Here is a 23,907-nt window from a genome sequence, read left to right on the forward strand (position 1 = left end):
CTAGGTTGTTTCCTATTGCCATTCAGGCATGCTGACCTTAATTTTTACCTCCAGTTAGTCTGTCAAGCAGGAATGTCACCTCCGTGGATCTAGCTTTTTAATCTTTTCCATCTTTGGCAAGTTAGATCCTGGTGATCTAACTACTAACTATCGCTGATCTTTAATTGTAAGTATATAGGAGCCACAGTGAAATAATCTCAAGATTGTTCTTTTAGAATTAAACCTTAGAGAGTTGCAACAGTCCCTTGGGATGACAAGATATGGTTTTATCTTGATTTTAAAGAAAGGGAATGGTTAGCTACAGAGGCGTAGAAAAGGAAAGTAGTCTTAGTTGGCTCTTTTTATAATGTCATAGTTATGTAATATATGCTGTTAAATTTAACCAAGTGGAATTATTCTTTTGATCATAAACTCCTCTTTAATGCTGAGAAGATTTATATAACACCTACACAGTAAATATAAAGCAGCGTACATATTACAGCTTTGAAATTGCTTTAAACCACATAGGGTTAATTCAGTGTTTCAGTGAACTGGAAAATTAGGTCCTTTCCAAAAAATTTTCTCAGCAATTGATGTCCTGAACTGTTTATTTAAATCAATCAGGTGTAATTAAAAATTTAGAATCAAAAAAATATTTATGGGATTGTGACATTTAAGAACCTTAATCAGAAATGAATTTTATGGGGCACCTGGGTGGGTCAGTGGGTTGAGTGTCTGCCTTTGGCTCTGGTCATGATTCCAGGGTCTTGGGGTGGAGCCTGCGTCAAGCTCCCTGGGGCTCTCTGCTCAGCGGGGAGGCTGCTTCTCCCACTCCTCTGCCCCTCACCCCCCCTCATATGTGCACATGCACCTGCGTGCTCTCAAATAAATACAAATCTTAAAAAAAAGAAATGAAGTTTTTAAATTAATGCCTATTATTTTCTTTTCTGAAAACTTGGAAGGCTTTACATAACACTTCAAAGTTATGGTTACCGTGCTTATGGTGATAAAAAACGGACAATACTGCAGTAGGCATATTAATGCGTATTTATACACATAATATAGCATGACCAAGAAAAAATGTGATGCTTGCAGGCAATTCTTGGAACCTTCATAGTTTGGAGATTTCCTATGTTATATTGTAAAACGAAGGCATTTTGTAGTTAGGTTGAATACATAGATTTTCTTTCTGATTTTGGCAGCGCAGACAGATACCCTTAAACATCCTTACAGGATATAGAAGTATCTGGGCCACCTCAGGTGGTCAGAAGTTACAGCAGATTATTTCTTAATTTTTGATCTCTCATCACCCATGTATTTGCAGTGTACCATAGTCTTCACTTAATGATTGACTTGAGTACGTTGTTTTTAAGGGCTAGCTTACTTTGTAAGCTTTGCCCTAAATACAGGCCTCTTTCAACTTGAGCATTTTATGACTCTAAATGGATTTGAAGTTACTACGTTGTATCATAGAATACTGATAAAACTTAACATTCTTTTCCAAATGTCTGATATTTAAGAAATGGCTTATATACTTGAGGTGTTTTTAAATTAATACTTGGTGTTTTTTAAAAATAGTGCTCAGATTTTTTTAAAAATTAAAATTTCGTGCTTCATTATACAAAATTATTTTAGTAAAGCTTATAGCAAACAGAAATGATCCCTTAAGCTAAAAGAATATTTTCAGATATTCTTATGAAGATAGTGTTTTATTCAGTAAAGTAACCATGTATGTTCTGTGTATATACGTATTTATGGCTATTATTATATAAAAGTATTCCATTTATTAGATATCCCCATTCCTCAATAGATTTTAATAAGTTCTGATTGCTTTAGAGGATAAAGACAAATGTCTGTTAAAAGGGAATCTAGCTAGAGAGTGAGCATACACACTTTTGCTAAAAGCAAAGTGACACCAGGAAGTTAGTGATTGAATGCAGGACGAATGGTACTGGACATACAAAGTAGTAGGATTGAGTGGAAGAAGAGATAACTGGCAGTGCAGGGGTCAAGGAAGTCATTCTGAATTGTAAGACAGATCAGATGTGTATGGAAAGGTGACAGGTGAAGAGAATTTGAACTATCTCACTCATTAGATAGAGTCTGTTGCATGACACTTGTATTCCAGTGTTGGTTACATAGTAGGGGCTCAGGGAGTGTTTCCTTGTTCATTGATTTATTATCCATATGCCTAATGTCAATTAATGGGCATTTCTTTCATTTTGAAATTTGGGACTAAAAGTTGATGACATTACAGTTATTTGGCAGTGCTTATATCTTCGTGATATATAAAGTCAACGCCTTAAATTTGATGAAACATGGACTCCTCAGTTAACATAAAAAAGATATTGCTTAGGGACACCTGGGGTAGCTCAGCGGTTAAGCGACTGCCTTAACTTGGTGGCTCAGGGCATGGTTCTCGAGACCCGGGATCAAGTCCCACATCAGGCTCCCTGCATGGAGCCTGCTTCTCCCTCTGCCTGTGTCTCTGCCTCTCTCTCTGTGTGTGTCTCATGAATAAATAAATCTTTTTTTTTTTTTAATAAATAGTGCTTAGAGTTATATTGTTGAAGGTTGTTTCTTACTGAGATGGATTATATTTTTATGTGAGTCAGCTTTTGAAGATAATCTTTTTTTTAAAAAATATTTTATTTATTCATGAAAGACACAGGGAGAGAGAGAGAGAGTCAGAGACACAGGCAGAGGAAGAAGCAGGCTTCACGCAGGGAGCCCGACACGGGACCCAATCCGGGGTCTCCAGGATCATACCCTGGGCTGAAGGCGGCACTAAATCGCTGAGCCACCCAGGCTGTCCTGAAGATAATCTTAGAAACTTTGTTTCTGGCAGTAATTTTAGAGAAAAACAGGGTAAGAACATTGTATTCATTTTAAAAGAAAAATACAAAGACACTGCAAAGAAGTGTTGAAAGGGTCAACCAGGAAATTAAGGAAGAATTAAAAAGATTCATGGAAACTAATGAGAATGAAGGTACAACCATTCAAAATCTTTGGGATACAGCAAAAGCAGTCCCGAGGGGGAAATACATCACAATACAAGCATCCCTCCAAAAACTGGAAAGAACTCAAATACAAAAACTAACCTTACAGCTAAAGGAGCTAGAGAAAAAACAGCAAATAGATCCTACACTCAGCAGAAGAAGAGAGTTAATAAAGATTCGAGCAGAACTCAATGAAATCGAGACCAGAAGAACTGTGGAACAGATCAACAAAACCAGGAGTTGGTTCTTTGAAAGAATTAATAAGATAGATAAACCATTAGCCAGCCTTATTAAAAAGAAGAGAGAGAAGACTCAAATTAAAGAGATCACTACCAACACCAAGGAAATACAAACGATTTAAAAAACATATTATGAACAGCTGTGCGCCAATACATTAGGCAAGCTAGAAGAAATAGACACATTCCCGGAAAGCCACAAACTACCAAAACCAGAACTGGAAGAAATAGAAAACCTGAACAGGCCAATAACCAGGGAGGAAATTGAAGCATCATCAAAAACCTCCCAAGACACAAAAGTCCAGGGCCAGATGGCTTCCCTGGGGAATTCTATCAAACGTTTAAAGAAGAAACCATACCTATTCTACTAAAGCTGTTTGGAAAGATAGAAAGAGATGGAGTACTTCCAAACTCGTTCTATGAGGCCAGCATCACCTTAATTCCAAAACCAGACAAAGACCCCACCAAAAAGAAGAATTATAGACCAATATCCCTGATGAACATGGATGCAAAAATTCTCAACAAGATACTAGCCAATAGGATACAACAATACATTAAGAAGATTATTCACCATGACCAAGTAGGATTTATCCCCAGGTTTCATTTTTTTAGGTGAAAATATTTAGGGAAGCCCGGGTGGCTCAGTGGTTTAGTGCCTGCCTTGAGCCCAGGGTGTGATCGGAGTCCCAAGATTAAGTCCCACATCAGGCTCCCTCCATGGAGCCTGCTTCTCCCTCTGCCTGTGTCTCTGCCTCTCTCTCTCTCTCTCTCTCTCTCTCTCTCTCTCTCTGTCTCATGAAAAAATAAATAAAACCTTTAAAAACAGAAAAAGATATTAGTGGGTTAGTCTGAATCTTAAGTTTAGTATACTCGATAGGGTAATTAATGAGGGCAATTAATGTGTATTGAGCTCTATGGAACATTATAAAAGGACTTTTGTAAAGTTGAAATATTAGACTAAACGTTATATGTGGTCTTAGCTACCACACAGTGTACAGATCTAATCCATTCTTTTTTCAAATATGTTTTACCAGCTATAGGGAATAAAAAAAGTTTTCAATCATGGCTCTCAGTACTCCAGGGATTGGATCCTACTTTCCAACCGTATCTGAAAAGTGAAGGCTCACCTAATAGCATCAGGTAATTGGCTGCCACATGCATGTCCTCTATTTTTGGGTAATATAAGGAAAGTGGTCAGGTAATTTTATTCCACTTTCCTCACTTTTAAGAAAAGTCTCCCCAGTCTAGCCAATTGAATTAGTTGCCATTTGGAATCTTTGATTCTTTTCCCATTACTGCCTGCTGCACTTTTTCTAGATTTATAAGTAAAAACCCCAATCAAGGTTCTTCAGATAATTTTGCCTCAGAAAATTATAAATTACTGACTTTTTTTTCCTTACTGATTTTTTTTTCTTGCCCAATAGTAAATCTTCAAAGAGCTAGAAAATGCAGGGTCATTGTAATGCACAAATGTCACCATCTCAGAGGGCCATTTTTGACCCATTAGCTCCTTCCATTTTTGCACTGGACGTCTCACATCCATTTTTTAACTAAGGTGTCTACAATTTAAATTTTAATAGGTTACATTTGAATGTTTTGCTTAACTGAACAACCTTGTAGGCCATACAGATGTTCAGGAATCAGAATATAATAATATTCTTGTAACATAAACAATAATTGCTCTTTCATGGATATTTCAGAAGTGTGCGTAGGACCATGCATTTCTTTAATGCCATAGTTACGGGAACCTTTTATCCAGAATTACAGTAATTGTGTTTGAGGCTGGTATATAATTTCTATCTAAATGTGCTGTCTCTTTGATTACATGCAGTTAAACATTTTTTAAATTGTATTATTGGCCATTTGCATGAAATATTCAGAACTTTGCTCAGTTTTCTCACTGTTGAGAGATAAGAAAACTGATTCCCAGAAAGAAAGTGATTTGCCCAAGATAGTGGGAGAGCAGATTCACAACTAGTAACAGGTAGATTTCGGTGTGCTGTGTTTTTAGTACTTGTGTAGACCTGCATAAAAAGCAACATTAGAATTTGATCATTTGAGCTACCTGGTTATTTGGTTTCTGAATAATGTAGGATATTTTGTCTTGGTGATAGATGATTGTATCATAATGTAAGCTTTCTTAAATTGCATGTGCTTGGACCATATTATCTTTTAATAGAGCCTTTGACTTGGAACTATATATTTAGTATGTTGAATTTTAGTAGTTCATTTACCAAATGGCACTGTGTATTTGGGGATTTTAATTTCCTTTTTTTTAAAATATTATATTTATTTATTCATGAGAGACACACAGAGAGAAGAGGCAGAGACACAGGCAGAGGGAGAAGCAGGCTCCATGCAAGGAGCCCGACGCGGGACTCGATCCCCGGTCTCCAGGATCACACCCTGGGCTGAAGGCAGCACTAAACTGCTGAGCCACTCGGGCTGCCCGGGATTTTAATTTCTATGTGGATTTTTCTTTTGCTAATAATGTGAATGAAGTCTTTTTCTTTCTTTCCTTGCCTATTTTTTGTTATTACAAATAACATTTGTTTTGAGTCCGTATACATAATATTAACTTTATTTAAGTGATAGCATGGATATTTATCTCTAGTTGTAGATATTGTACACTTAAGACAGGTTTTAGTTTTTTTTTTAATTTAGGGAAATGACAGTGGTAAAAATAGAGATTTATCACAGATCTTCATTTCCCAGGCAAAGTATTCAGGTTATCATTAAGACTACATAGCAATATGGTGTATGTTGTTAAAATGTGGCCTAAAGTTTTATCTGTATTAATGGCCAAAAATAGAGTGGTGCTGTTAATCCCTAGGTGTATGTTTTGTAATGGAGGGCTTTTTGGGTGTATGACAGTGTAAAGCAGTGCTGTTCAGTAGAGCTTCCTGCAGTGGTGGGGATGTTCTATGTCCATGCTGTGTTAATACTTTAACAGTTGTGCATTTGAAATGTGGCTAGTCCAACCAAATACTGCGTTTTAAATTTTATTTAATTTTAATTAAATTTAAATAACCAAATGTAGTTAGTGTCTGGTATTGGATAAGCAGAATAACAAGAGCCTTTCTTACCCACTTATCCATCTTTCCATGAGGGTTGTAGGGTAATCCAGGCTCATACTTTAATTTTCCTTACCTGCAGTAAACAGCCTTCTTTTATTTTCAGTATACTTAGTTTTTACTTAAATGGTGGAGAAGGTCTTTCTATCCCAAGTTTCCCTCATCACCTCTACCTTTGGTTTTTTAGTTTTTTTTTTTTTTTTTTAAGATTTTACTTACTTATTCATGAGAGACGCAGGGGGAGAGGCCTAGACACAGGCAGAGGCAGAAGCAGGCTCCCTGCAGGGAGCCCGATGGGGAACTCGGGAACCCTGGGATCATGCCTTGAGCTGAAGACAGACGCTCAGCCACTGAGCCACCCAGGTGTCCCTGGTTTTTTAGTTTTATCACTATGCCTTTTACTTTTAATTCTTCATATCCTGTGTGTCCTATCAAGAGTGGTAGTGTCTGTCCTTCAATGTGTGTTCTGGCTACTTTTTTTTTTTTTTTCTTTATTGGAGTTTGTGTGTTTTTCCTCTTTTCTGTGATAAAAACACATTCTTTTCCTACTCATGGAAAAGTAAAGTGATGGATTTTTATTTCTTAAAAGGAGATTATGCAACTGAGCAGATTTATTCATTATCTTACTGGGAACAGCTGCTGAACAGCTGCTATGTTAACAGGGAGCCAGATGTTAATCTAATGATTGCAATACTGTTTGCTGCTGCAAACCGGAGGTATCTATGCATCAGTTCTGGACAGTAAAGCTTCCTTAGAAACCTGCCTTTTTAATTTTCATTCCTTGGGGATTCTGTTGAATTCTGGGAATTCTGTTTTCATTATCTGATTTTGCTCTGATTGAAAAAGACTGATTTCTTTTGAGAGTTTTGTTTAACTTAGACTGATGAGATCTAAGTCATTTCATTTAGTAAGTTTATGCTAAGCACCTACTGTATGCTAGTCATTGTCTTGGGTGTTACAGCAATGAACAAGGCTGGCCAAGTTCTGCTTATTGTTGGATTTATTACCTTGAAATGGCTTTAAGCAAGACAGCACATAGGGTGTTAGACAGTAATGTGTTTACAAAAAAGAAAATTAACAGTATAACTTAAAGAGTAACTAGGCATGGTGGAGGTACAGTATTTCAGATTCCATGGTTAGGGCAGAGAAAGTAACATTTGACATACAGAAATCAAGACAAGATCATATACTGCCCATTTGACACGATAGTCCCAGGAACTTTCCTTTTGAACCTTCTAAAGTTCTGCCTCTTGAAGCCTGACAAAAATCTTTATGGAAAGCATGCTTGTTTAAAAGGAACAAATACACATCTCTTACTCTTTGATCCAACTCCCAAAATAGCTGCCATTTTCAAAGCAAATATATTGCTTGACTTGACTGGACTTTCAAAGGTAAACTCCGTAATAGGCCTTTGGTCTGGAGTTGTACTAGGCTGATTTCATTTATTATAGGTTTTATGTATGATATTTAGTTCTTTATATACCTTTTATGTTCTGCAGAGTATTTGGGATAGAGATTTCATGCACATCACTTTTACAGGTAGGTCTGTTAACTATCAAGAGGCAATTTAATGCCTTCATTGGTCTTTTTTTAGGAATATTAGGAATCTAATTGTATATACATTCCTATGTCATAAGATACTGGGATCACTGAATTGGAATGAAAGGTATGGTGGTGATCACAGATAACAGTATTTCTCTGTTTTTTTCTCTAAGTTTGGTTCTATATGAGAGAGATCCTTCCCATGTGTAGGCAATTTCATCCTGTTCATACATGGGTAGGAAACAGGGTAATAGGAAGTAAGGAATCCTGGCAGACTCTGCCTTTGGCCACAGGAGTGGATCCCTGCCTCACAACAAATATTCTTTGTATATCTTCACCTGTCTTCCTCATTGCTAGATGTGTCTCATAGACATCCTTAGAGAACATCGAGATTTCATCAGACCCTAGAGCTGACCTGATCTGCTCAACTTAGAGTAAATTTTGTTTTATAATGATCTCAAAAGATGATGAAAAGGAATTAAAGTTCAGCAGTCTGGTTTTAAAAACACACAAATAAGAACACAAGTAGGAATAGATGGTCACTTTTTGTTAACATTTTTAAAAAGAAATTTCAGTCAAGATGCATTGTTATGCTCAGCATTTGAAACATTCCTAGTAAATAGTCATACATCATGTCTACTATCATTACACTTTCTTGATGCCTGATATTCTGGACATACCGATCAATATTTGAAAAATGAAAAATATGATGTAATAATTGAAAATGAGGAGGAGGACTTACTTTTTTTGGAAATACAGAAGAAAGTCATTAGACAAAAATTTCAGCATGATGCTTTCTTATGTTCAAATGATACCCTACAAAGGATACATTTATAATGGCAATAAAAGCTATTAAATAAATATACAATAGCAAATAAGGTATAAGATAGATTCAGATAAACCTATGGACTATTTAGGACTTGAGACAATCTAATTAAGTGTGATTTTAATCAATACTATATGATATGACAAAATGGTTCTAAAGTTTGTTTAGTGAAATAAGCATGAGAATAGTTAGAAGAATTCCAAGGGGAAAAATATGGATGGAATGGATAGAGGACCTAGCCTTATTCCCAAATATTAAAGCATCAATGAAAGGTACAGTTGTTGAAATAGTTTATTACTGACACTGAAATAGATTAGTAGAACTGAATGGAGATTTCAGTAAAAAACCCAAATATATGAATACATTTAGTATGTATCAACATTAATTTTTCATATTAGTAGGGAAAAAGATGGATTATACTATAATATATGGTAATAATTGGCTAGTAATATGGGTAAAGATAAAGCCAATCTGTGCCTTTCTTTTTTACAAGGATAAAATTACAAATGGACCAAATACACAAATATTAAAATTGAAATTGGAGAAGCAGTGAAAATATGTGTGAATTTATTTTTTTTTAATTTTTTTTTTAATATGTGTGAATTTAAAAAGTGATTTTGGTATAGGGAAAGTCTTTCTCTCTGTGACATAAGTCTCAAAAGCCAATATATATAGATATATAGATATAGATGTATTTGACTATATAAAAATTAAAATGCTAAAGTTCATTAAGCAACTTAAATGCTAAAAACCATTCTGGGAGAATAGGGAGTGGATGTTTTCATATTTGGTGGAGGGCAAATGTTCTTTAACCCAAAGTTCTCTTGTAAGTTAATAAAAAAAGAACCTTCTGAAAGAAAAATGTGTAAAATATACAAACAATTCATAAACACAATTAGAAAGCCAGGAAACATGCAAGAATGCACAGTCTTTCTGATTAATGAAAAAATTAAAATAAAAGCAAGATGCTGTTTTATATTGTCAACCTGTCACCCTAGCAGAGATTTCAAGTTTGTGTCTCAGTGATGGCAAGAGGGTGAGAAAATCTCTCATTGTTTGTGGAGTTGTTAATTGACAACCTTTTTGAAAAGAAAGTTGGCAGTATCTGTCAAAACTATAAAGGCATTTGTACCTTTGGGTCTAGCATTTCGACTTACGGGGATTTATCACAGGAGTGACTTGAAGACGCATGTAAGGGATAGTTCACTGTATCATTGTGTGTAATGATAAAAGTTAAAAAGAGGCAGATGTTTTATCAGGTGATGTGTTAAGTTATAGTCAACAGAGATACACTGTAAGAATGTCTAAAAAATCAGATGTTTGGGCAGCCCCGGTGACTCAGCGTTTTAGCACCGCCTTCAGCCCAGGGCCTGATCCTGGAGACCCCGGATTAAGTCCCACATGGAGTCTCACATGGAGTCCCACATCAGGCTCCTGCAGGGAGCCTGCTTCTCCCTCTGCCTGTGTCTCTGCCCCTCTCTCTCTCTCTGTGTCTCTAATAAATACATTTTTTAAAAATCTAAAAAAAAAATTAAATGTTTATGTTTTGGTGTAGAAAGATGTACAAAATATGATAGAAAAGATAGCTTGCAGTATAATGTGGATATAAGTAAAACATTTTACAATTAGAAATAAAGTTTGGGGGATCCCTGGGTGGCGCAGCGGTTTGGCGCCTGCCTTTGGCCCAGGGTGCGATCCTGGAGACCCGGGATCGAATCCCACGTCGGGCTCCCGGTGCATGGAGCCTGCTTCTCCCTCTGCCTGTGACTCTCTGCCTCTCTCTCTCTCTCTCTGTGTGTGACTATCATAAATAAATAAAAATTAAAAAAAAAAAAAAAAAAGAAATAAAGTTTGTATCTGCATGGTAAATGTATTTGAAAGGTACTGTTAACAGCGCTCTATGGAGAGGAATTGGAAGGTTGAAAGTAGTAAAATAGGGAATTTTTGCTTTTTACTCTGAGTCCCTCTGTACTACTAATTTTTTCCTTTTTTAAAAAACAGGAGCATGTATTTTATATTTTAAAGTTAGAATAAATCAACAGTATCAGAGTTAAAATCTGTATGAAAGCATAATATATTGCATGGGCCTTTATTCCTCTTAGTAGAAAATACAAAACAAGAAATTTTAATTCTGTGGCCAAATAGCATTTATTTATTTGAAAATAACATTATTTTGTGTTCTAAGCATTAATGACATACCCTCCTCCTCAGTTCAGAGGTTTTCTGAAAATACCTAGCAGCACTTCCTCTTTGGAGATTTCCTTATCCTTTGTTCTACCTACATGATCCTGACTTTATTTAACCAGTGGGCTTTATTGCAGTCCAGAAGTAGGGAAAGTTTTTGTCCTAGATTTAACTGTAATTTGCTTAGTCAGTGGGGCAGATTTCAGATTTCATCACTATACTTCGGCGTTAGAAAATGCCATTCTCTACTTATTAGGGGTGCCACCCCTAGAAGCAGAAGTCAGTGTCATTTGCTCTCCATGTCTGCTGTCTCCCAGCATCGTAGTTCTCCATTCTCGTTTTTGACTGGGTGTGGGATTTCTTTAGCTGAAAACTTCTTAACAAGGCTATTCCATGTCACATGTTCTTTCCCAGTTCTAACAACTATTCCCTTCTCTATTTTAATACACACATGGACCACTTTCAAACCATGGTCTTGCCAAGAAAAGACTATCCATATTTAATATGCAAAAATGACAGGTGGTTGTCCTCTCCCTAAAAGTACTCAGAAAAAATTCTGACGCATAAAACACAATCACTTCCTCCAGCACCATTCAGACTAACCATGTAGAAGTTAAGTCTTCTGAATGGAGTTTGTTGAGACCTTCAGTGTGGTTGTTCGTGAGTAATTCTCAATCAGAAAATAGCATCTCCCAGAAGCGAATTATACTTTAACTCTGGTTATTTGATTTGTTAAAAACGTTGAGTCCTTGAAGAGGAAAATGATTACCCATGATGTAGTCCTCTGTAATACACTGTACTGTTTAGGGTTTTCCCATATTTTTCAGCATTCCTTCAAGTTACCTTTCTCCTTCCAAACCAACTCCTAACATGCCAGTAATAGGATCTTTACACTTTCAAGCCTTCTTAAGGAAGAACTTCCTTCTAAAAGTTAGTTGTGGTCTTTTGGCAAAGGTCAAAAATAGAAAGTTCTATTTACTTCGCTTAAAGCCTAAGGTCAGTTTTATTCTTAGACTTCTCTTCAACTTCATCTCTACTTCAGCATCTAGTTTCTATAGCAACTGAGATTACTATAGTAGCTGGGTCAGAAAAGAATTTTTAAATATAAAGATATTTAGTTTTTTACATAGAGAAAGAAGGTACTAGGCAACATTTCACAGCTTTTCGAGGGAGCCTGTGTTCTGTTTCCCAAGAATTCTAGATTTTTTTCCTGAAGAGGCCAGACACTCTTTTTCAAACAGTCCCAGGAAAGATTGCTGTTGCTGTTTTCAACTACTTAATCTCTGTCATAGTAACCAAATTAAGACAGCTAAGAGATAACTCTTCTTTTGTGGAGAAATTGTAGTGGTCAGTAGAATTATTTCTCTGGGAATCACTATGTGAAATGTCTTTTTTTTTTTTTTTTTTTTAACATTGGATTCCTTAACAATAATAGTTTGTTTTGTTTTGTTTTTTTGTCTCACTCAAGTATGATTGAAAAAATCTAGGTATTTTGTCCATGTTCTTATTAGTCTAGCTGGATTAAGGTATAGATGCTGTTGCGTCACTCATGTGGGGAGATACTGGAGGTGGAAGAAATACTGTCAGACACTAAAAACGATAACATCAGAGATGGAATAAGTGCTTAAGGCCCCGTCTTCAGGAATGTTTATAGTGCTTTAAATGGAAATGATGTCCCATTTTTTTTAGTCATTGAAGCTGGAGGAAAATTAATGCTTTTTTATATTATAGGAACTACCTTCTGTTGAAGAACTCACTATTATTCTGCCTGAAGATATTGAATTAAAGCCTTTTGGGATGGTTTCAAGTATTATTGAGCAATTAGGTATGTAAATAATTTTACAAATAAAATTATTTATATCCAAGTTTGTACTCATCAAATCAAAGGCTTATGACAAGTGCATTTTCTGTGACATGTAATAATACTTCATTTTATAGTAATTAAGTTTGAATAAATTCCGTTTTATATATGTAACTCATAAATGCATTGTCTTTAAAAAATATAAAGTCTGCTTTTACTGACATTTCTCCAGAATTTTCTTTGATTTGGAGTATTTGTTTTTTATTGCTGTAAAGTTTCTTCAAACGTAGTGGCTTTAAACAACACAAATTTATTGTGTTATAGTTCTGTAGGCCAGAAGTCTGATGTGGGTCCCACTGGGCTAAAATCAAGGGGTCCATCAGGGCTGAGTTCCTTTCTAAAGGCTCTAGAAAGGAACTCATTTTCTCCTTTTCTGCTCTAGAGGCTGCCTGTATTCCTTGGCTCATGGCCCCCTTCTTGCATCTTCAAAGTCAGTAATATACCTTCTCCCACCCTTCTCCCTTCATCACATCTCTCCCTGACCAAAGCCTGGAAAGATTATTTACTTTTAAGGGCTCCTTAGGAGGGTTGTAATCTGGGATAATCTCCCCATCTCAAGGTCCTTACTCTTAATCATATCTGCAAAATACCCCCCCCCTTTAATGTAAGATAACATATTTATAGGTTCAGGGTTTAGAGTTTTGGGTGTTTTGGGCAAGGGGGACATTGCTCTGCCTACTGTCCTTGATTTTTATTTTAGAAACATGTAAATTAGAAAGTTCTGTCATTTAATGTCGTGAAATATAAAGCTATTGGTTAGAAAAGAACTAGATATTATAGATTTCTTTTAGCCACAGGATGTGAGGTAGGTATACTAAAGCCCTTGAAGTTAATGTAGCTACCATTAGCTCTCATACTAAGATCCATGTGAAAGTAGAACTCAGAGTTGACAAAGTCAAAGGATATTTGAACTGGATAAAAGACCTAGATTGTCCACCAGCCCCCTTAGTTTACAGGACTTAAGGGACCCAGAAAAACCTAACTCATTTGCCCTTATGATCAGTTGTATAATGGGTCAGTGGTAGTCCAAAAATTGACTTTTGACCTTTTTCTAACATTGTCCATACCAATATTTTTAAAAGTTTGTAATTACGTAATTTTGTACTTCTGCAATTCATTAATCAAAATTCTGATTAAAGTGAAACTTTCTTTTAATAAAAATCATGATTATTAAAACTAATTCTTGAGTCATTACGTTTACTGGTTTTTGAGTTATCTTATGGCATTTAATAATATGCATAAGTAAGTCAAATAAGTAATAACTTGATTACATAGTGAGTTGAGCATTTATTAGACTTGATGAAAAATAAAGGTTGTAATGTTTCTCAAGAAAAACATATGAAATATATGATGTGCAAGGAATAATGCTTTTTAAAGATACTGGTTTTTGACTAGCATGCCCTAATAGACTAACAAAATTCTCAAGCTGTTGGGAATAAAGATTGACTCAAAATCAGCACATGCTACCCTGTTTTGAGAGCGGAAAATAACGAACGTGATTTGGAGCAAATTACAAAAGAGAAAATATAATAAGTTTTAGTACATGAAGCAAAAAATATGTGAATTCAGATAAGAGCCTAAGGAGAAAAAGACAGGATTTGGCTTTGTACTCTGCAGTTATTCTACAATGCTGGCTTGTTTTTCTTTCTCTCCCTTTATTTACTTTGGAAAATGCAAGAGGCTAATTAGATCTTATCCACCTGGGTAGAAGTAGAGAGATTTCAGGAAATTAAGGATCTTATACTGGTACATATTTTGGCTATTGATAGCCTTGGAGATTTTTATTAGCGTATGGTACAAACTTTAGGTTTATTTGTACCCAACTACCTGCAACTGCCACCTAGAAGGAAACACGGTCAGAAGTCATGTTGTTAAAGGAAGAGGATTGGAACTAGGGATCCAGGTTACTCTAGGTTCTGGGGATGCCTTCATCTGAAATTGGCCATGTGATAATATTAAACCCTTAAATCCTGTCTTTTTGTTTTATCTTTCTATGAAATGAGGGTATTGGATTAGGTGATCTTTTATTTTCATGTAATTTGATTCTTGGGAAGGGGATTAAGGTGGAGAAATGATTGAAAATGCTGTGAGTGCTCACTGTCACCATCAGTCCTTACTCATCATCTTTACTCAAGAAACAGACCTAATGCAAAAACTGTTGATCTGTGCTCTTTTACTCCATATATGTTTAGAACTTAGAAGCACTGTTATAAATAATTGAATACAGTTGGAATTTTGTAAATGAATTTTAATAACCTGAACGTATTTCATTTCTCAAGTGGACATGCCATTATCTGTGTAATGTGGCAGAGTATGTTTATGTGTTGCTCTAATTTTCTAAGAGCCTATTGTTTGCTTTTTTTCTCTTTGCTCTGGTAGCTTGGTTGTTTAACATTTGTGGCACTTACAGGAATTGGAGATTATGATAGACTAGTGGGATAATGCTTTTGCTTTTTGAGAAGGAGAATGATAAAAATTACTGTGAGTTCCATTATTCTGCATCTGTTCAGAGGAAGATGCTTTTGGGAAGTCTTTAGCTTTTTCATTGATCAGTGAGTACTCAGTGCTTTGTAGAAAGAATTTCTAGAGTGAGAAAGAAGACTAATTTTTCCTAAAACAGGAGTTTTGTGACTAAATGTGATTATACTTTGAGTAAAAATTGCTTGGGAAAATGTACATGACTTGTTTTATTGACTTCTTAGTGGATGATGCCAATTTTCTGTGAGAACTTTTACTTTAGTTTTTTTTTTCTTAGAATTGTAGCTTTTTGTTTTAAATTAAAATATGTAGAATCTATTTCCGTGTGCCACTCGATAATAGACTGTTCTTTTAAGAGCAGTTACGAGGTATATTAGCTCACCTTAAATTTCATTTTAAATTTTGTTGAAGTTAAAGGCTAAATTCTCACTTAAATTTTACATTATCTTGTGATTAAATCTTGAAATAATCTCCTTTGTTTCGTTTTTCAGTAATAATTGAATCTATGACTAACTTACCTCCAGTTAATGAGGAGACTGTAATTTTTAAAAGTGATCGGCAGGCAGCAGGAAAGGTTTGTAAAAAAAATTCAAATCTTACAATTATTCTGTTTCTTTGTTGATTGGTTTTTCTGACTTTATCTGTCTTAAAAAGAATTTGTTAATTTTAGTAGATGAGCAGTATAGAGCTCTGAGTTTTATTTTTTATTTTTATTTTTTGAGTTTTATTTTATTCTTGATTTTTTTTTAATACTTCATGCCGTTTTTTCCTGTTTGTCAGGTACTTTGTGAGGCGGTGGGTCTGCATATTGAATACCTCCAGGTACTGAAAGTTGAGTGCAGGAAACTTTCTACAGTATAGTAGTTCTTAACTCTTTTTTGGTTTGTGAGTCCCTTTGAGTGGTGGCTCTTAAAACTTTTTAAACTTTTGGCTTCCTCAGGTGGAATCTTAAGAGTGGAAAAAAGAAACAGGGGAAAAAGATTTCAGCAATAGCTACAGTGTCTCTGTAAGCACATTCTAGGGAATTATGAGTCTGTGTACTTGAGCACTTGCCATAAAGTCAAATCCCTTATAACATTTTTCAAATGGAACACTCTGCATGTCCATCTTTAATATGGGAGACTATACATTTTACCCAGTAAATAGGCAATGCTGAGTGTCAGCAGAGAATGTAAAACCTCTAAGATCAAGAATATAAATACTAACCAAGTGTTCCTTTTTTTGGGTAGAGGGGTAGTTTATTCACCTCAGCATTCTCCACTCTAGAAAGTAAGGTGCTTTGTAAATTATAAATGCTAAGTAAATGTGTACTGTGTTGAAAACAAATAAAAATAAGAAAACAAGAAACCAGCTGTTATCTTTGAGGAAGTCCCTTTTGGGGTTTAGTTTTTCCCAGATAACCAACAGTTGGCTTCCTTTTTGTTCTAGGAGATACAATTAATTTACACCTGATCAGAAAAAAACATACCTTTTTAATTATATTATTGGGTCATTTATATATCTTCCGTTTTATCTGCTATTTCCTACTGTCCCATTCACACATATTAGAAAGAGACCAGGTTTTTATTAGGGTCCTGCCTACCTTGTACTACCTACATATGTTTGGTTTTGTTTTTTGTTTTTGTTTTTTTTTTAGATCAACAAGCTAATTAACTAAAGAGAAATGAGTGATTTAGGATTGCAAAGCAATCAGTGACAGAATTAGTTGGAGCCCAGAGCTGATATATTTTGGCAATTCTTGAGAAAGTTGGTGAGAGGAAAAAAAGACTTTAATGCCTAAAGGATGATGCTGTACTTTTTTCCCTTTCAAATACCAGGGCTCAGTCCTTTTGTTTCAAGTATCGGTTCTGCTGGTGCCTGTGTTAAGTGGTTAGAGATTCACTGGGGGCTTAACCTCAGAGAAGGTGGAGAGAGAAAAGGAATAGTAAACGAGTCAGTGACTGCCTTGAGTAGCTCTCCATGCCCATCGGTATGTGTACTTCTTTAGGAGAAACCAGTGTTCTGCTGTGGTACAAAGACCAAGCATTTCTCACTGTCCTCCAGGTAGTAGAAGAGAAGGTAAAAGAGGGAATGGAAGCTTCTTTCTTGATTTTCTGGATGAGTTGAAACTGATTATTTCCATGATTCCTTTTATTTATGATTTTCATGACAGTTGCCTTTTTCTTTAAGTAGCTAGCTTAGACGATTTTAATTTCAAAGTACCCAACACTTTGCTAATTAAAAACCTCTAAATTCACATTTCTTATATCTTGATCAGGTACATTTGAATTTTTAGTTCTATAATTGTGGCTAATGTTAATATTCAGCTCTTTTGTCATTTGACATTGAAACTAGTCAGATAAAAATGTAACATTTATGCCTCTAACTTTAGTTATGTGACATAAGTCTAGAGAAAAAAATTAAATCAAGAGGTGACAAGCCTTTAAAAAATGTTTGATTATAAATCTAAATGCCTTGATGTGATTCCCCCAAAATAATGGTATAGGCTGGGGTGGGTAGAGTTGGGATTATTTGTTGAACCAGTGACCAGAAAATGAAATTGAATCTGTTTTAGATCTTATCTGTATACTAAATTAGTTTTATCTTCAGTGTCAAACCTTTGCACATCCTTTTCTTTTCCCTCTACTCTTGAACATAATGAGACATAGTGATAAATATTCTGTATGTCTTAATTCATTGATGCTTAAGCAGAAGTGGAATTTTCCCCATTTACTCAAAAATCATAAAATCTTAAAAAGGAATAAAATGGAGTTTCCCACCTAGTCTGTCTGCCTGATGCATTTTCCTTCCACCTTCCTCCCCCTTCCCCACTGATCTAAGGGAGATGTTCTCGGATTTGTGTTCTACCCTTTGCCCTTTAATCCTAGGAATGATTAGTTACTCTTGGTAAATGATGAATGAAGTTTTATTTTTAATATTTAGGTCTTTATCAGGGGATTAAAAATTGACCAACCTGTGCAATTTATTATCCCTGTACAAGATGAATTACTTATTTGTTTTGCATTTACTTTTCATTATTTGTTAGAGTTGGGGAGGAATTTTTACTGATTTTTTTTTAAAAGAATATATTACAATCTTGATTGGTAGTATGTGCTGAATTTACGAAAGTCTCTGTATTATTTTGATACAGTGTTTATTTTTCCTCCCTCAGCAACTTGTGAAGTAGTAGTAGTAGTAACACAGTGATTAGTGTAAAGCGATTGATAAGAGAGAATTCCGGATGGCTCTGGGGGTTCATTTCCCCCTTTTCCCTTTTGGTACCTTAGCCAAAAGCTGGCCCAGCTGGAACAAGCTAAGGCCTTTGGCAGGTGGCATTCTTAGAAGGCTGTTCTCAGAGCAGCAGCATGCAGATCTCGGCTCTCCATTTGCAGTCTTCCAGCGTTATCCCTGGGCCTGTTTGATCTGTTTCCTTTTACCTGTAGAAATGAGGATTACCTGATCCCTCTTAGGCTAAGCAATAAATAATATATAACGTGTGTGTGGAGAGGGGAGAGTGCAGCTTCTCTCCCTCGGAGTGCTTTGTGCAGCTGTAGCCCTCTGACTCTGGCAGGCCCCCAGCCACTACAAGTTGTGCCACGCAGCTTACGGAACATCTAAGCCTGGACTATGCTGTGGCATGAGAATTTGGGGGAATGAATTTACTGCTCTTCTTGTCAGGTTTTTTTCCTAACAGTCCTTATGCTACATCTGTATGACATGGTAGTGGTATGGTAAGTATAAAACATTAGTTGGCTTAAGTATTTATGATAATTTCTATGGAATATATACTTTTATTTAAAGTGTAAGGAAAGCTTCTTGCCTACCTTAAAGTAAATATCTTAGAGACATTATAATCCTAAGTTTTGTCTCAGCCACTCCTTCCTTTCCTTTTATCTGTTGTCAGGTAGTTTGGAACTTGCAGGATCCTCAGAGGCAGGCCTGAAGAGTGAGCTGGGATGCAGGGTTTGAGGAAACTAGGAGATGAAAGGGGCTGGCCTGGGCCCTAGTTTGTCTGAGGTTGCTCTCTAGAGTTTATTTAGCTCTCAGGTATTATCCAGTCTAAAATCTATACTTCGTAATTGATAGTAGTTTAGAATATTGTTAAACCTTTTTTTCCTATATGTCTGGATTAGCTAAATTGCTTATGTCAACTCGGTCAAGTATTCCATGGCTCTTTGAGGTAGGAGCATAAATACCTCACCATTTTGATGTAAGCCATGTATGCATTCTTTAAATACATAACCTGGTGTTATTTTACTTAAAACCTTATAATGATTTTATCATAGGTATGGCTCATAAACACTTGAGATCTTAAGAATAGTTAACCAAGTACACTTTGATTTTATTCAGGCATTTTGTATGTCACTTAGCTTTTTTGTTCAAACCAGTCCCTGTGTAAACCTGAAGCTGTACAGGCATTTATTTCTTTAGTGAAATCATTTCTCAGGAAATGGAATTCTTTTGTCCATGAAACTAATCCGAGGAAAAACAGCTTTATGTATCAGGTTGCAAACAATGACTATTATAATACCTTTATGGGAAATTTTTCTAAACATATTTCCTATCCTCGTCCAAACTTGAAGAATCAGATCTGTCTATATTTATCAAAGGAGCTCAAAAAAAGAAAGGTTTTTAACACTTTTTAAAAAATGACAAGACAATCTATTACTGTATGTAATGTGAGCCAGTAAGAGTTGTGCTGCAGTATTTCCCTCTGTCCTTTGCTGTTCTGGTTGGAAGAGGTCTACTCTTTGTATCTAAATCCTTTCAAAGTAAATTTGCTATTTTCTTTAAAATTAAAAAAGAAATTACATTTTTAATGCTATTAGTGTTACTTCAGAATATGTTGCCATTTTAATTGTATTGAATACCACTAGTTATTTGGGGGTATTCATACCTTCAGAATATTGGTACCCTGATGGGTGAGCTGTTTCATTGTCTCCCTGAAAATTGGTAAACTGTCAAATAAAATGAGAATATTTACTCTAAAAAATGAAGAGCTGAGAACGTACTAAAACAGTGCATTTGGTTTAAAACTTTCAGTGCAGTTGGTTTAAAATGGTCCACGCGATTTGGAAAGTTATGTAGTAATTTATATCCAGTTTTAATAATCACACTCTTGGCTCCAATAATTCTGCCCCTTACAAATGAATTTTTGAAAAACCTAAAATACAGAAATTTACATTTAGAAGGATGTTTCTTCATGGCACCATTTATCATATTATACAAATTGTAAGCTCCCTAAATGTCCTGTAAGACAAGTTAAATCATACCAGATCTATAAAGGAGTGTAATATAGCTACCGAAATTACACTGCAAGTAATATTTATAATGTGGAAAAACTTAATGCAACTTTCGGTTTTAAAAGCGGACAGTATACAAAACTGCAATGTGATCTCAAAAGAAAAAAATATTAGTAGAAAAAGGATTAGAAAAGTTGACACTGACATTGGTGATGGTCTAGTTTCTATGACATACACCTATTATCAAACATTTTTTAAAAAATTTGGGTATTTTGAGAAGATTTTGAAAACAAGAAATTTCCTTTAATCATAAAATATTTTCAGAAATAAAATATGTTTACACTAAAAGCAGTTCCTTAACATAAAAGTTAAAGGCCGTATAAGCTTCTTTGGTTTTGGAGAAATAAGCAACTTCAAGTTCAAATCTACTTTTTTCTAGGTTTTGAATTAGAAACAGTTGTAGTTTAATTTTATCAAAATGTTAACCACTGTATGGAAACAGCAGAAATGATTGAATACCCACCCATTAAAGCAGAAGCTTGCTTTTGAATTGTGTTATAAGATTCCAAGTGACAGCATTTTATTTCTCACATTATAATTCTTTTCTTCATACTTGACAACTTAAATGAGGAATAATAATAAAAAAAATTCATTATTTGTATCTAGTTGGTATACCACCAAGATGATTTGAATTTAGCAAGGAACAAACTTGTTATACTTGTTTTAAATTCATAAGGAAGGAAATCTGGAATGAGTTGGTATAATCAAGACATGAAGACTTTGTGAGTAGGCAAAAGTAACTTAAATGTAAATATAGTTTTATTGCTATGACATGTCAGAATTACCTTGTAACAATTATTGGTTTCAAAAAATATTACTAATTTTTTGAGTGATTATTTTACATATTAAGGAGGTCTTTACGTTTCTTCTATTTTATAGATATTTGAGATATTTGGACCTGTTGCACATCCATTTTATGTGTTGCGGTTTAATTCTTCAGAGCACATTGAGAGTAAAGGTATTAAAATAAAGGACACTATGTATTTTGCTCCATCAATGAAAGACTTCACCCAATACATATTCACAGAAAAACTTAAACAGTAAGTATGTTACTGATATGCTAGTTATTGTCTGCTTATCTAATATTTATATTTTAGGAATAATTTTCAGTGAAGGTAGTTTCTGTTAAATATCTGTGTTCCAAAGCGTTCATTCATTTTCCTAATAACATCTCTGAAAGCAACAATCTGTTAATTAGATTTTACACGTAGAGATGATTTTTATCTTTTACCCAAAATGAAATAATCAACTACTAAGACTACATATGGGCCATATAAAGTTTCTGATTCTAGTTCATATTTTTTTCCATTACATACCTTTTTTTCTTTTTTTAATAGACATGCTACTTCAGCATTAGTATTACCACTTAAATAGAATTCTTTTCCATTTTAAATAAAACTATTCCTTGGAACATTATAGGCTTACCTATTTAATAAGACTTCATAATTCTCAAGAAAAAAAGAAAATGAGTAAATTTCAGGTGGCTTTTTAAAAAAAATATTTATTTATTCATGAGAGACACACAGAGAGAGGCAGAGACACAGGCAGAGAGAGAAGCAGGCTCCATGTGGGGAGCTTGATGTGGGACTCGATCCTGGGACTCCAGGATCACTCCCTGGGGCGAAGGCAAGGGCTAAACCACTGAGCCACCCAGGGATCCCCTCAGGTTGCTTATAAATTGTAGATTTACAGAAGAGACAGCAAAAATGTGTCCCTAAAAAATTGTGTATTAAGTTGATAAACAGGGTTGATTTAACCAACAAACTCCTGCTTTCCCTTTTGTGGATGCTAAATGATGCCTTTGGCATGTGGGTAGTAACATTCCTCCATGTTTATGCAACTCATTAATTGTGCATTTTCCATGTGTTATTTGTGTTGCCAAGTGTTAGCTGTAGAGCTGCTTATATAACAGTTGAACTTGTTATTATAATCATACAATTTATAGTAAATGAGTAATATTTAGTTCAAGTAGAATAGTTTTTTCAGGAAAGAAAAAACAGTTAAATGTTTTGGAAAGATGTAATGAGTATGAGCCACTAAAAATATTGTAAAATTAGGAGTGAAAGAAACACTGCAAAGGATTGGGGGAGGGGTGGGGATCTTAAATCCAAAAAGACTTTGTACTCAGTTTGGCACACAAGTCCCTTTTAGGTCTAAGCTCTCTTTGATGGGAAACTTGAAGTGTAGTTAAAGCGTTAGGAATGTGGTTTTTGCAGAACGTAGAAGGGAACTTGAGTCCGTGAGTGGCCTTAGCGCTGCCTCAGTACTAGTCCCTGTTGCATGGTGTAAAGCCTCTAAAGCACACATTAAATCCAGTCTCTGAATGTCATTTATCATAATTCATCAAACCCATGTTTAAGAATCCACATACTCCTGAGGAACATTTTGCCTAAGTCGTTCTTTGTGTCGGTAAGGTTGATTTTTCCAAACAGCTGCTGAAAAGAAAGGTGGCTTACATAGAAAAGTCACATTTTATAATCATGCCTTAGACAGCATTTCCTTCTGCTTTTGACAATGATGTTGCTCTGGATGTCCCTTTTTTAGGCGTTTAACAAGTAAAATATTTTAGCTTTAAAAAGATAAACCTAAAAAAGCTTCTCTGAAGATATTTATTAAATAGATGTTAAACAAAAGAAATCTTTGTTCTTGATTTGCAAGAATAAGAATTTTTCCTAGACAGAAACAATAAACTGAAGAATTGGGAAATTAGGTCCACCTGGCAAACTCCCCACCCGACAAGATGATTTTGTTCTAGACTGCAGTTTACATCTGCATGGGAACTCGGGGAGGACCTTGCCTTTGAGGTAGAGAAGTTTTCCTCCTCTCTAGTTCAGCCACCCCAGTAAGCCTGTGTTAACTCTAGCTTCCTGTGCACTTACTCTCTTGTTAAAAGTGCTTTTTGAGATGTGGCTTGATCTTTTCTTTAGTAGGTTTTGATTTTCCCTGGTAAATGCACTGATGGGGAACTTCCTCTTTTTTTGTCCTTAAACCCCACCCCTGCTAAGGACACCATAGGCCAGAGGGTGGCATGTCTATGTACAAGGGAGTCCTGGGGCTATGTTACATGCACAGGCGTGAGCTGATAATTAGTGAGTAAAAGCTTTTTCTTTTTAAGTGGTAGAAAAATCTTTGGTAATGCCTCATATGGTGTCAAGAGTTCTGAATCAGACTTAATGATTTTCATATTTTGCCAGCCCACTGACATCTGTACACTGATTTTTATAGATTGTGGATTAGTGTATTAATGATTTTAATGAATTAGTTCCAGAGAATCTCCTTTTTGAGATCTGTATTAAAGCAGAGAGGACAACATCTAATATTTTGTAATATTTTAATTAATTGAATAAGAGGTATTTTCAAACTTATAAAATCAAAACGATTAAAGAGATCAAGATGAGCTTTCAGAAATCCTAGTCATACTTGATAATACATGTACTTTTGTTGGT

General features: G+C 35.2%; 1 protein-coding gene across 1 annotated transcript in view; it reads left to right on the forward strand.

Moving 5' to 3' along the window:
* The window catches only part of NAF1 (nuclear assembly factor 1 ribonucleoprotein), a 40,328-nt gene that overhangs the window by 8,040 nt on the left and 8,381 nt on the right, over positions 1 to 23,907 (forward strand). The window contains exons 3-5 of the mRNA XM_041738919.1: positions 12,572 to 12,665; positions 15,671 to 15,753; positions 21,341 to 21,501. Coding sequence (XP_041594853.1) covers positions 12,572 to 12,665; positions 15,671 to 15,753; positions 21,341 to 21,501 — 338 coding nt within the window. The remainder of the gene's footprint in view (positions 1 to 12,571; positions 12,666 to 15,670; positions 15,754 to 21,340; positions 21,502 to 23,907) is intronic.

This window comes from Vulpes lagopus, chromosome 23 (genome assembly GCF_018345385.1).
Source record: "Vulpes lagopus strain Blue_001 chromosome 23, ASM1834538v1, whole genome shotgun sequence".
Taxonomy (NCBI): Eukaryota; Metazoa; Chordata; class Mammalia; order Carnivora; family Canidae; genus Vulpes; species Vulpes lagopus.